This window comes from Agaricus bisporus (genome assembly GCF_000300575.1).
Source record: "Agaricus bisporus var. bisporus H97 unplaced genomic scaffold AGABI2scaffold_7, whole genome shotgun sequence".
Taxonomy (NCBI): domain Eukaryota; kingdom Fungi; phylum Basidiomycota; class Agaricomycetes; order Agaricales; family Agaricaceae; genus Agaricus; species Agaricus bisporus.
The window spans coordinates 63,763-78,779 of NW_006267370.1; the positions used below are offsets into that span (position 1 = coordinate 63,763).

General features: G+C 42.4%; 2 protein-coding genes across 2 annotated transcripts; one reads left to right on the top strand and one right to left on the bottom strand.

Annotated features, from left to right (window-relative positions):
* AGABI2DRAFT_179124 (hypothetical protein) lies at nucleotides 1-1,227 on the bottom strand (the record flags this gene model as incomplete). The annotated part of the gene is made up of 4 exons (XM_006462259.1): nucleotides 1-242; nucleotides 298-354; nucleotides 408-548; nucleotides 951-1,227. 4 exons carry the CDS (start codon nucleotides 1,225-1,227, stop codon nucleotides 1-3), a joined length of 717 nt encoding a protein of 238 aa, XP_006462322.1.
* Nucleotides 1,228-2,530: 1,303 nt separating this feature from the next.
* On the top strand, nucleotides 2,531-5,678 carry AGABI2DRAFT_47493 (hypothetical protein; the record flags this gene model as incomplete). Its single annotated transcript, XM_006462260.1, has 9 exons — nucleotides 2,531-2,746; nucleotides 2,802-3,176; nucleotides 3,228-3,421; nucleotides 3,471-3,627; nucleotides 3,676-3,824; nucleotides 3,876-4,267; nucleotides 4,315-4,512; nucleotides 4,569-4,713; nucleotides 4,754-5,678. Coding segments are annotated over 9 exons (2,751 nt in total), but the record flags the coding sequence as incomplete, so codon positions are not given.
* Nucleotides 5,679-15,017: the final 9,339 nt, after the last annotated feature.

Below are 15,017 nucleotides of genomic sequence, written 5' to 3' on the forward strand. Positions count from 1 at the left end.
TTAAGAAAAAATCTTTTTTGCTGATGCATTCACTGGAAAATACTCGCTAAGGGGGTTCATGAAATGCTTCACTTGTTTGTAAACAGTGTACTGCACAGAATTGAAGGGTATGGAGATGGCAAAGGTGGTCGGATATGAGACATAGAAAGCCTGAGCAAGGCCTTCAGTTCGGTACACCGTTGTTGCGCATTTTAAGCCCGAACAGAACTCTGACTTATGGAGTTGCATACGTTGCTTGATGACTATGGAACATGAGGTTTGATTAACGCTCTGAGCGGATCTTCAATGGGGACGTACCATCAAACGGATTCATAAGTGCATCGCTGGCAATCGTGGCAGAAGCGCCGGTCAATGCTATGGAAGACATGTCAGCGTCAATGTGGCAGAAAAATAACATAGGAACACACAGTGCACAAGCCACTGATTTCTGGCCTCGTTCCCTCCCGCTAGCTCCTTGACTACCTCTAGTGTACCAAAATGAACATTGTGCGCCGGACCAGCACCCACCACTGTTAGGGCGACTGTGACTGAGATGTCACAGGTCACACCTGAACTTAAGAACAAGAGAAGAGTAACAAAAGTTTTATTAGGCGTGAACCTAAGAGAACTCGACAGAGTCTTCTACAAGTTTCTACCTACTTTATATACCTAGACTACGGCGCACAGACCAACTACCCTAGGTAACTATTTATATACTTGACATGAGAAAAGAAGCATCATATGAGAAATAAAACTAATTATACATTGACATGGGAAGGAAAGCGTTTGACATGAGAAAAGAAGAGTGGAGTAAGAAGAAAGTAAACAAGAACAACTTTGATCATAAAAACGTCAACAAGACCAAACAAACCATAAAAGTGTCCACAAGTACAAACAACTCTCAAACAGGTAATCCGTTCACACAAACCAATAGTAACCAAAGTAATTTCCTATCAACGCATCGCACGGACATAGTATGAAGAACCCTGCTAGTTCCCAGTACCTAGCCCCCCACGACGACCATCTCTGAATTACCCACGCCTTTCCCTCTTCCGCGTCCCACATTGCTAACGTCATCCTTCCGCATATTCTACACTGGTGACCGGATAGGTTCCAGTCGGTTGGCCTAGGCTCCCTTCCTATGGCCGCTGCCCTCCTCCGCCATTGTACTTGCTCCGCATGATTCGGAGGTAGAAAAGATAAGATAAGATCTACGAGTTCGATAGGTAGATCCGTAGCTTGCGCCATTTTAACAGTGTGCCGATAGTTTAGCCTCCATCGAACTGTAGCAGCAGAGGGAAATTATTATGTAATAAAAAGTGTGACAGATGTGACAGCGTGACGCCGTGACATTCTGGCAAAGTTCTAACAACCACGACAGAAGGAGCGCCGCGGTACAATGTCCTCATCCCTTCTGTTGACGATATTCGTGTAAAGGCATTACCAATGCCGCTTTAGACTGCCACCGGTGAAGCCGTGAAAACCTGCATGCGTGTCTGTCCAAGCAAGATTGAGCAACCTCACAAAGAGAAACTGTCTGCACGGCGTCCTTTGATACTGTCGATAGGAAACATGACAGCATGTTATGATATACCAGCCTGCAGGAAAGTGAGCAAAATATGCCAATGTCGAGAGAGCGCGACGACTCACAAGGGCGCCAGCAAGTATGTTGACCTGAAGCGAGAACACGTTAATAGACAAACAAACATGCCCGAGGATGGGCGTTTACTGACAGTCATACCAGCATTTGGGGGGAGGGATTCATATTCTGGTTCATCGGCTATGGTGAAGTGTTATAGCTGTGAGTGAGGAAAGGTCGCGTTAACAAGACCAAAATGCTTGTATGGCATAGACAAAGCTTTGAACCAGAGCTGACGGCGGGGAGGGTTCGTGACAGGTTCGATGGCTATTCTCTCACGTGCGGTAGGTGTTCAACTTCCCTCGTTTACTCGCTCACCATTCGAGTAAGGGATATACCTCTCGCCCCCCCCCATCCGGCCTAGGTCAGTCATAAATGCCCCCTACTAATGGTACGTTTGCTTTGTTGCCTTTGGTATGTTGTTCGCGCTGGCTAACCTCCAATATTCTTTATCGTTTGGCGGATTAGACGCAAAGCAGTCTCTTACCTCTGGTGCCTCTGCACCGGGTCCACACTGTCCTCAGAAGCGGGACCAATCCTCTCGGCAGCAATTCGTTGAAGACCCGAAGCAGGATCGCAAGAGGATTCGTGTGACATCCGTTCGCGTCAAAACTGGGTCGGTCAAAGTGAAGAATGCCATACATCAAATCCAACAAGATACTCCAGCTTCTTCACGCACCACGCCGTCCGGTTCCAGCAAAAGTGATACCACTCTCAATGTAGGCAGTACTGCGGCATTGGACGACTCTTTCCCTGGCGAGTTTGCTACAGCCCAGTTTGCTACAGGGCAGTCAGAGGTGCTCGGAGAATCCCTGCCCAAGAAAAGACCTCGGCAGATAAATACGACTGCTGTGAGTTGCCATTGTCTGCCAAATTACCTTACCAACTCATCATCGACTATCCCGCTTGTAGTCGAAGCTAGATGGATGGTGTTCCCATCGAGATGTATATCTCAGCGAGCTCATCCGGCTAGAAGGGCTCGGATCCAAAGACGGCGCAACAAACTGTAACAAATGCCCCTCTCAAGAGGGTATCTACCGCTGCTGCGACTGCTTCAGTCGTTCCACTCTTTACTGCAAAGACTGCCTCCTTCAAGCACATGCAAACCTACCGTTCCACCGTGCACAAGTGAGTCGATCGTGCATTTTGATGTGGTAGCCAGCCTTGCTTACTTGATGATTAGGTTTGGAACGGACAATTTTTCGACAACATACCACTTCAACAGTTGGGACTACGCTTCCAGCTCGGACATGATGGATCCCCATGTCCTTTTCCCAAATCGGGTCCAGTCAATTTCATAGTATTCACTGGCCATGGTATAGTCCCGGTGAACGTTGCATTCTGCGACTGTCCCGCTCCCCTCGCTCCACCTGCTCAACCTTTACAACTTCTACGTGCTGGTTGGTTCCCAGCATCGACCGAGCGACCTCAGATGGCCTTCACGTTTGACGTTTTGGATCTTTTTCACAAACTCACGCTTCAAGGGAAGACGACATTGTATGACTTCTATCATACCCTATTACATCGGAGCGATAACATGGCGCTAGGCAAGGCTGTTGTAGGTGTTCAGGATGAATTTTATCTTATCAATTTGCTAACTAGTGATTAGTATCGTTATCCCGAGTTCCAGCACGCTTTTCGCACCTGGCGGCATCTCAAGACTCTCAAGCATGCTGGGCGTTCCCATGGTTCTTATGGTGCATCTCAAACTCAGGAGGGTGAGCTCGCGTTAGAGTGCCCTGCCTGTCCGCAGCCTGGGAAGAATTTACGACGAGGATGGGAGAAGACCCCTAAGGAGCTGCAGTATGTAGTTCACTATCTTCAGGCTCGATTCAATGCTGATCATCTAAAGGTTTCTTTTCACACTCTTTATAGCTATTGACGCTAATTTCAAGCTCAAAGGGAAGGATCGTGGAATTAAGGATACTGAGCTGGACCCTGGTCTTGGCTGCTACGTGGAGAATTCGAGATACACAGCTCATGTAGCAGGTCAAGCCGGTCAACAAGAGGTATGCCTGCTCATTCTCAGTTGCGAAAACTGCTAAAGTGTAGCGCAGATGAACGCTTGCTCATCTGACCATAATGCTATTGCTAGAGCAAACCTTTCCATACCAGGATATAACGTCAATGGTGTTGCACTCGCCATTTGTTCACGACACTCGCTTGTGAGGCGAAATGGTGCTGTTGACCTCTCGAAGGGGGAAAAGTGAGTTTCGCCTGTTCTCAGCTTGTGAAGCTAGACTGATGGATTTATTAGATATTGTTCAATAGACTACCTCATCCTTTCTTCACTCCTTGGTATCATGGTTTTACAAGTCCTTATCTCATATGATATTGGCTGCCAGTGGTCAAAACACTTCGAAGCCCGTACCTCTTCGTATCCTGAAGAACTGAAGCTGCCTTCGAAGACTATGGTTGACATTGGGATTCCAAGCTGGCATGCTAATGGCCATGGTTCATCCTGCCGCAACAATTACTCACTGAACAACATTCCCGGAGTTGGAAGGACATGTGGGGAGGACATTGAGACTGTTTGGGCTCATACAAACATGCTTGCACCAAGTACACGGGAGATGGGGCCAGCAATGCGACGTGAGACTCTGAATGACCACTGGAATCATTGGAACTTTCGCAAGATAGTTGGTTTTCGTACGTTTATCTTTTCATTCTGAGCCATTGTCTGAGAGAATGAACAGGTACAGTTTTCGCAAAACATTTTGAAGATGCTGTGATGATGAAGAAGAAGACTTGTGATGAGTTTGATCTATTTTCAGATACCTTTCCGTTGTCAACAAGAGAGAAGTGGTCAAAGATGGTGAAGGATTGGGAGGCTGCCCGATTGAAGAAATCACTGCTCGGCTCTGTACCAAATCCATATGAAGATCCAATTATAGGTATGTGTGATTCCGATGGTTTCCTGACTTCAATATCCTAACGTCTTTGGTGATAGAAACCACGGTACAAGATGTCAAACTTGAACTTGCAAAAGAAGATGCTGCTGATGGAGCAAAAGGCGTGATTTCAGCTCACTCGACAACTGTGACTGAATTTCTAGTCAAAGGATTAGAGCTCGAGGAACAGCAGTATGTATTCAAGTGATTTCATTGTGTTCATGGTTTTCACAGCTTTTTACAGGCGTAAACTAAGGCTATGCGGTGATTCAAAGTCTACTAGTGCCACTGCCAATCTGCAAGTAAAAAGAAATTCATTGATGCAGCGAATTTTGCAGTGGCGAGAAGTTCAACAAGCGTATATGCCCAGTGTCCAACCACTTCTAGAATCATCCAGTTCCGATAATCGCGATAAAACTCCATCTCCGGAGTACCTTTCTCTTTACTTGCCTTCATCACTTTCATTACCAATCCGAAATCTGCCTGATATTTCTTTGTTGGGCAAGAAGGAATCTTGTCTTCGCATTGCTCAGGCTGATGAAGCACTGCAAAAAATCTGTCAAGGCCGGCGAACTGTGACTGGACTCATGGCATTCAAAAAGCTCAATGTCTCTGGGTCTGGCAACAAGGCGAATACACGTATGCGAGAACTAGCTAGCCGATATCATCTTCGCATTCAACATGCTGCTGAAACTTATAGAACAGCCTATAATTCTCTTTTGGCACTTCAACCTAATGATCCGGCACTTGCAAGATTTCAACCATTAAATGTAGAAGACATACGTGGGCCAGGTAAAGATGAAGATATACCTAGCCACAACTACAAGATGTCTTGGATTTGGCTTGTTGGGAAAGGTAAACAAGTTCAAGATGATGGTGTAAACGAGTCATTGCGCACAGAGTGGTGCAAGGTAAAAGCACGCCATGATCGCTGGAATGAGGAGTTTTTCCTGGTGATAGAGGAGATGCGGAGAGTAGTTTCTTACTTGGAGTGGAAAGCTCAGTGGTGGCGCTCGCGCAAATTAAGTGGAGTTGAAGATGATCAGGTATTCAAACAAGGTATTGAAGCTTATGCAGAACGCCAAGCTCACTTAGTAGTAAAGCTAGCAAAGAGTTGCATACGAAAGTGGCTTCCACTGCTTCTAAAGCATGGTGTTCAACCTGGGTGGGCTGAAAATTATTCTACCATGGATGATACAACTGATGGAACAGGTGAGGAAGAAAAAGAAGGAGATAAAGAGGTTGAGTATGATGGAGATGATGAGAATGTGGAGAGTAGGATTAGCCCAGATGACTTAGATGAATGGGATTAAGACTTGACAAGTACATAGTGCTATGAAAATGGTATATCTGAGATCATTATGCAGTTGTAATGAGAATACAGTGTCACAGTACCATTCCGGTTTGAAAATGGAATATATATTATCATTGTGCAGCCAGTCCCAATGAGAATACAGTGTCATTGACAGCCAGTCACAATGAGAATCCAGTGTCATTGACAGCCAGTCGTAATGAGAATACAGTGTCACAGTACCAGTATACTTTGAAACTGGGATATTTATTATCCATTCCGGTTTGAAAATGGAATATATATTATCACTACATAGCCAGTCACAATGAGAATACAGTGTCATTGACAGCCAGTCGTAATGAGAATACAGTGTCACAGTACCAGTATACTTTGAAACTGGGACATATATTATCACTACGTAGCCAGTCACAATGAGAATACGGTGTCATTGATGACCAGTCGCAATGAGAATATACTGTCACAGTACCAGTATAGTTTGAAAATGGGATATATATTATCATTACACAGCTAGTTATAATGAATATTGTGCATAGCTTAATGATACTAGCCACTGGCTAATCATTATCATATGTATCTTGGCCCTAATGACAAAAATCTTCATAGTCTTCATTCAAATGTTGAAAAAAGTGCTAGCTACTAGTGAATGGCCATCACACAGAACAATACACCCTTCCATTGGATACCTATACACCAGAGACGCTTCGAGATGATAAGACAAGTATGTTGCAAAGCACCTATACTAAAACCAATCGATCCGCGGAAGGACGAACCCATATGGGTAATTTGCGACGCATCAAAAATGGGAGTTGGAGCAATATATGGTCAAGGACGCACATGGAATACTTGCCGCCCAGCAGGAATAATGTCCAAGAAATTCACACACGCACAGCAGAACTACGCAGTGCATGAAATGGAGACACTAGCAATACTCGAGGCACTCAACAAATGGGAAGATAAGCTCATAGGATACCCAATTCATATTATAACCGACCACAAAGCGCTAGAATTCTTCAACTCACAACAAAAATTATTGAGACGACAATATCGATGGGCAGAATACTTTGCCCGATTTTCATTCGACATCACATACATCAAAGGAGAACACAATAAAATAGCCGACTGCCTATCACGATACTTCGAGAATGATGAAGCAGGAGAAAATACCGAGGAATATAACTACGTCAATATCGACAAAAGAATGGACCCAACTGGGGAAGATTTATCGGATATTCAAACCAAAGAAATAAAATCAAGAGTAATAGAAATACGAGCAACGCAGGTACAACAAGTAAGGCGAAGCCCAACTAATAGAAAAGAAAGAAGAAAGGGAAAAGGAGGCGCAATTAATGAAAGAAGCCGAATCAAGGATCAACAAGACGAAACCCAAATTAAAAAACCGTAACAACCAAAAACGAAAAAATGAGAACAACGAACAAGAAATAACAATTGGAGAAGCAGTAGCCAACTGCAAAACAGCGCCTACACCACGACAATTGTCAGAAGAAATGATAACGACAATCAAGAATGGATACAAAGATGATCGATTATTCAAAGAGGTGATAGCCCAACCAGAAAAATATAAAGGATTTAAGATAGCCAATGATATACTATTCTACCCAAACGTGAAAAAAGAGCTAGCAACATGCATACCACAGAATCAGGAGCTAATCACGAAAATACTGAGCTCAGCTCACGAGATTGTCGGACATCTAGGCGAAACAAAGACGAGCGACTACATTCGCCGATGGTATTGGTGGCCCAAAATGGCCAAAGATATTAAAGAATTCTGTAAAACATGCGACAGATGCCAAGTGGTAAAAACACTGAATACTGCACCATATGGAAAACTACTGTACATACTCTCCCTATATTGACTACACCATGGGAGTCAGTTGGAATGGATTTTATAGGGCCGTTCCCTGAATCGAGAGGAAAAAACTATCTATGGGTAATCATATGTAGACTAACCAACATGTTATGAATTTACCAACCTATAGGAGGAACATCATTATGCTTACTCATTTCCACATCCCTGGATATACTCTGCTCCACCTACACTTCTCCCATCATTCATTCCCATGTCACTTCCTCTTTGACCCTACCTTGTTTATCTTTTCATTCTCATGATCATTGTTAGAACCTTGCCAGAATGTCACGGCATCACGCTGTCACATCTGTCACATATTTTATTACATAATAATTTCCCTCTGCTGCTACAGTTCGACGGAGGCTAAACTATCGGCACACTGCTAAAATGGCGCAAGCTACAGACTTACCAATTGAACTTATCGATTTAATCTTATCTTTCTTGCCTCCGAACCATGCGGAGCAAGTACAATGGAGAAGGGCGGCGGCGGCTATAGGAAGAGAGGCAAGACCGGTAGGTTGGAACCTATCGGATCATCGGTGCAGACGGTGTGGGAGGGTATGCTTAGCAATGTGGGACTATGAGGAGCAGAAGGCGTGGGTGATACAGAGATGGGGATACTGGGGGCCGCGGCACTGGGCAATAGCCGGATTCTTTGTGCTATGTCCATGTGATGCGATGTTAGGTAACTACTTCGGGACGTATTGGTTTGTGTGAGTAGATTACCGGTTTAGGAGTTGTTTGTGCTTGTGGACACTTTTATGGTTTGTTTGGTGCTGTTGACATTTTCATGATCAATTTACTTTTGTTTACTTACTTCTTACTCCACTCTTCTTTTCTCATGTCAAATGTATAATTAGTCTACTTTCTCATACGTACTTCTTTTCACATGTCAGTATATAAATAAGTTACCTAGGGTAGTTGGTCTGTGCGCCGTAGTCTAGGTATATAAAGTAGGTAGAAACTTGTAGAAGACTCCGTCGAGTTCTCTTAGGTTCACGCCTAATAAACTTTTGTCACTTTCCTCTATAGTTCTTAAGTTCAGGTGTGACCTGTGACATCTGAGTCACAGTCGCCTTAACAATCATTCCATGATTGATCCTTCATGTTACCCATTATATCTTTTTGTTCTCATGATCAATCTTCTATTCTCATGATTGATCATCTTCCTTCCTAGTTTGTACTTTCCTTCTCACTGATTACTCATCTACCTCGGTCATGGTTACTCAGCCCGTTCTATAGTTAGTTACCTCGGGTAGATAGTCTTAGTATAAGTAAGCGTAGATACTCTCTGTATTTCCCTATGCTTTACCAACTTGCTTTTCCCCTTACTCGCCCTCAAGTCTTTGCCTTCGCTGCAACTTGAGTATTCGCTCTAAGGTCGTAACACAACATGGTACATCTGATACCAATTAACACAACAACAATGGCATCAGAACTATCTTGGATATATCTAAAAGAAATAGTAAGAATACACGGCTTACCAAGCTCGATAGTAGCGATCGTGACTCAAAGTTTACATCGAGATGGTGGAAAGAACTACACAAGCTGATTGGAGCAAAATTATTAATGTCAACGTCATTCCACCCACAAACAGATGGACATACGGAAGAGCCAACCGAACAATTGGCCAGATACTAAGAACAGTAATAAGCCATGACCAGAAAAACTGGGTGGATAAGCTACCAATGACCGAATTTGCAATCAACACAAGCATATCCGAAACAACGAGATTGTCACCATTCAAAGTTAACCTGGGATATACCCCGAGAATGCTAAAAGAAATAAAGATCGGGAACGAAACACCAAAAGGAATACAAGAGTTCGCCAAAATAGCGATCGAAAACATCGCAGCAGCACACAACACTATAATAGAACAATGAGTGTTCCAAACAAAACACATCAGCAAAATGTCCAAATCTTATATGAACTTTTTTAGTCTTATTCATGTCATACCTTAGTTTGAACTTATTTTGGGAGCACTTGAAGGCTGAGTTGACAGCTAAGTTAAAGAAAAGGTGATAAGTTGCAATAATAACACACAAAGCAAAAAAGTCTTGGGAAATATTATGTCCTTTTTATCAAGTCATTGTAAGTTCTGTTCTACTGCTCATAAAATTTGAGGAGCTACAGCGCAATCTTGTGTTTATCATATGTTAAATGTGCCATATCTCAATAGGCCTTCATCCAACAAAGAATCTGATTGGATATTCGGACTCCCCGACCTCGAAACTATAGGAATACACTTTTAGATCATTAAAATCCATGCAGAAATGACCCGAAAATATCTCCTACCTATGTTTTAAGGAACTTTGACTCAAAAATCCCAAGTCCAGCAGTCACATGATGCCATGTGACATGTTGAACTTCTGTTTCGAGCACAACATTGATTCTTCTTCATCACCACCATCATTCTTCCCCTCCCCATCTTCCCCCTCCCCCTTTCTTGCCCTCCAGGCCTGTAATATGGTAAGTAACATCCTCTTCACCTTCCTGGCTCTCCCCCAGCTGATTCTAAGCTGGTTTAGGACGCTTTTTGCCTATTTTGGACGCTTTTTGGGGGAATTTTGGAGGCTTATTTGAGGGGATACTTGGGGGGATGTTTGAGGGAATACTTGGGGGGATATTTGAGGGGATATTTGGAAGGATTTTGGGGATTCTTTGGTCACTGGTGAGTGCTCTCTATCTCTGTATGTTTTCATACTCATTTGTGACTTGTAGGATATTTCTTTTCTCATCATCACTCCCTCATCATCCAATTTCATCCTTTTGTGTAGATTATATACAGTGTATTGTATTTGTTATGCTAATATAATGACTTTCTCCATGACTTATTCACTCTTAAGCCTCTTATAATTGATTTTATGACTTTGGCTTGTCTTATTTTTCCTTAGCTGCCTTAATTGTATGCTTTTATGACTTGAGTATGACTTATCCTTTCTTTTCAACAATGAAATTACTTGATTGAACATCTCCACCTTGGCCTCAAAGTCAGAATAAGTTTCAAAAGGAGAAGAAAAGTCTGTTTTAAAACCTGTGAGTAAAATTTTTCCTTATTTTGAACTTTTTTTCATGTTTAAGTTATTTAAGTTGAACAAAAGTTGGATTTTCGTTTTCCTGATGCAGGCAAACAAGAAACGATCAGACAAACCACTGATCAAGAAAGGAGAACTAGTATATGTATCTACAAAGAACCTGAACTTACCGAAAAACAGAATGCAGAAATTATGTCCAAAGTTTGTAGGACCCTACAGGATCGCAGAAGCGGGACCAGAGAGCTCCAATTTTAGACTAGAACTCCCAACAACATTGATACAATGAGGAATACACCCGACATTCCACTTATCATTACTAAAACCTTACTACAAATCACACAACAAACATTTTCCCAACTGAAAACAAGTAGAGCCATACGATTTTGGAGCAAAAGATGATCAAGAATGGCAAGTAGAGGAGATAATTGATCATAGAAAGGATAAAGAAAAAATGGAATTCCAAGTACGATGGTCGACAGGAGACACCACGTGGGAACCAGCCGGAGTATGCATGGAATTGATAGCACTGGATCAGTATCTAGAAATACACGGAGAAAGAGATATATGCAAGTTACCAGGAAGGAAGCCAATAAATATAAAGGGGAAGAAAACTTAGATCAGCCCCATCACCGTTACTACCACGACAATGGATCACTTTTATAACGAAAATACTACGAACTACAGAGGAAGAGGGTACTCAAACCCCTACTACCAGCCTTCAAATAGCAGAGGGGGCAGGAATAAACCATCACGCGCACCAGGAAAAGCCACTGGGCAAGCGATGGGCGCAGGTAAAGCAACTTAGACAAGAAACTACTAAAACTGTACGAAGGAAAATCTAATAATAAATATATAGGCAGAGGAGCATCAGGAAAATGTTACGGGCCTTATTTCTACCTTATGGGTCTTAGGCATTTTCGTAAGGCAGTCATAAGGCAAAGTTGCCTAAGCCAGAGTCTAATCTTAGGTACAACTTTGGCCAACCTTAGTATTTTGCAGATAAGCACATTTCATAAGTAGATCTTTAAGTATACCTTATAAGTCTATATATAAGAGTGCCGAAGACACCACTGTTTTTGACTGGTATAGTTGTTCAAGATATGGCGACTCATAAGGTTCTTAAGTCCATCATAAGTCCATTCATTATTATAAGTAGGCAGAACATAACGAAATATCATTACACTGCATCGAAAGCAGTGATAGCAGATCTGTATGGTAGTATACTACTAGCACTATGACTAGTACTCACAAAGCTAATCACGAAATTGATCAAGAATAAGGTATCATGTACCAGCAGGACAGAACTTGGAAGATGCCGGTACATTTGAGGCTTATATGTTACGACCTTAGAGCAAATACTCAGGTTGCAATGAAGGCAAAGACTTGAGGGCAAATAAGGGAAAAAGCAAGTTGGTAAAGCATAGGGAAATACAGAGAGTATCTACGCTTACTTATACTAAGACTATCTACCTGAGGTAACTAACTATAGAACGGGCTGAGTAAGTATGACCGAGGTAGCTACCCAAGGTAACTAACTATAGAATGGGCTGAGTAACCATGACCGAGGTAGATGAGTAATCAATGAGAAGGAAAGTATAAACTAGGAAGGAAGATGATCAATCATGAGAATAGAAGATTGATCATGAGAACAGAAAGATAAACAAGGTAACGTCAAAGAGAAACACAGATAGAAATAGAATGACGTATCCTGAAGATAGGAATAGAACAGATAAGGTCCGCATCAGATAAGGATTAGATAAGATTAGAAATCTCGGAGTTGTTCCACAATCATAACATTATATGACATCTAAAGAAGCAAAACCAAGCAGACTCAAATAAGAAGACTCGGAAGAATACGGTGTTGGGGAAATGTTTGATTTTAGCGGCGTCGCGACGGGCCTGCCTCTGGCTGGGAGTGATGATGCGCGATGGATGGAACTTGACGTGCTCTGACGGCCTTGTAGGTATCATAGCCATCACATCTTGCACTGATGATTGATGGTTGATGCTACTATCCGAACTTGAGGTGCATTTGCCAGTAAAATGATTGTCGTGCTGTGCCTTTGAGGAGCCAGCCTGAGTGCTGGAGGAGGAGACCAAGTGGTATTGACAACTTGGATGACGAAGAGCAACCTGCGGGAAAAAGGGGCTCTGGTTAGTACACAGACATGTCATAAATAGCACCTCATACATTTACCTCCGCAGGGATGATAAAATGGGAAGCCTGAGTGTATCCACATTACATCAGGAAAAGGTAAAGTGACTTAAATTTGACTTATGCAAACTTATAAAAATCATAAGTCAGTTTAAGTCATTTTTGCATAAGGCATGTCACTGTCTGAGATTCTGACTTATGCAATACTTAAGTAAATCATAAGTACATAAGTCACAATATGGTCATAAGATTCAAGATTATCATAAGTCATGAGGATTTATCTTAAGTTGCATAAGTAAGTACTTAAGACAGTAAGAAGATGTAAGAGAGTATAAGCTCAATCATAAGGAACATCATAATGCATAAGGAACAAAGAATTATATTCATATAGTAAATACAATACATCATGTATAATACAGACTTCCTAAAGAGGAAATAGACCCTGAAAAAAGCGGACAAGAGGAATATGACAGCAGCCAGGGAAGTAGAAATGGAAAATGGGGGGAAAATGATGAGAAATGTGATTTTAAGAGTAACAAATGAGTATGAGAAGATGAAGAGTCAAAAAGCACTCACCAAAGACTAGAGATCCCCACAAAACTCATCCACATATCATTCTCACATCTCTTCTCAAAACCCTCCCACAATAGCCCTAAAAAAGCGGCCTAAAAAGGCAAAAAAGCGTCCTAACTAAGCTGAGAATCAGCTGGGGGAGAGCTAGGAAGGTGATAAGGATGTTACTTACTAAGTTACAGGCCTGGAGGGCAAGAAAGGGGGAGGGAGAGGATGGGGAGGGAAGGAATGATGGTGGTGATGAGGAAGGATCAACGTCGTGCTCGAAACAGAAGTTCAACATGTCACATGACATCACATGACATCTGGACTTGGGATTTTCGAGTCAAAGTTCCTCAAATCATAGGTAGGAGATATTTTTGGGTCATTTCTGCATGGATTTTAATGATTCAAAATGTATTCCTATAGTTTCAAGGTCGGGGAGTCCGAATAGTTAATTAGATTCTTTGTTGGATGAAAGCCTATTGAGATATGGCACATTTAACATATGACAAACACAAGATTGCGCTGTAGCTCCTCAAATATTGATCGGATAATACATCTAAAACCAGATTCGAATTCCTGGACCTTGAAAGCATATACTTACACTCTTCAATCATTAAAATCGGCACAGTAACCAGTAGAAAACATGGCATTCTTGTTATGTTTTTCTGTATCTCCATAACTGGTATGTTTTCCGACAAAAGCATACATATAAACTTATGTTCTTTTAATATTCTAAAATTTGTCGTGATTTGTCCAGAATTATATGAGCAGTAGAACAAGACATACAGCACAATGTTCTTATAATGCTATGATGCTTGCCTTGTTATCTGACTTATTCACTTATGAGATCCTGTTTGACTTGTCAGTAGCCTTATGAATTTATAATAAACTTATGAAATTTTGTCTGACTTGTGGTTTAACCTTTGGTCTGACTTATGTTCGGAGTACTTAAGGAAAAAAACGTACCCATGCTGTGGATGCTGCTGTGGATGCTGCTGATGGCTGGTAAGTTCCCAGTCCATAGTAAGGAGAACACCTGGTCCCTGGCATTGGCAGTGGTTGCAATGACGGAAAACGAGTAAGTGCAGATGTGGTAGCTGAAAGTGTGAACGGTTGGGGAGACTGAGACATCACCCAAGATGGTTGAGGAGCTTCGAGTAGCCCGGGGTTCAAATTTGAGCTTGAAGTGGGATGCCAGTCCAGTGGAGTTGAATGAGAGGGCTCTGGGTAGGCTTGAGATGGCTGTGACGGCTCGGGTATTAAGTCAGTAACAGACTGAATACTAGACCAAAGAAAAGCTCAAACCTGTGAAATCCAAGGCTTAGACGGGGCAGGCCAGAAACTGAGGCTACCGACTGACATGTCGGCAGCATCCTCAAGCAGGATGTTGTCTCCAAAGTCGGCACCGGTGATTTTGAGGGTAGGCTTTTTCCCCTTAGGCTGGGACTTCTTGCGCTTTTGTAAAGCCTTGATGTGTGGTTCTAGGAGGCCATAGATTTCCGCCCAATTCCATGTTCCCTTCCTAACCTTGGCCATAATATTGCAATAGTAGTATTGCGTCCGTGGTCCGCATTTTGGTTC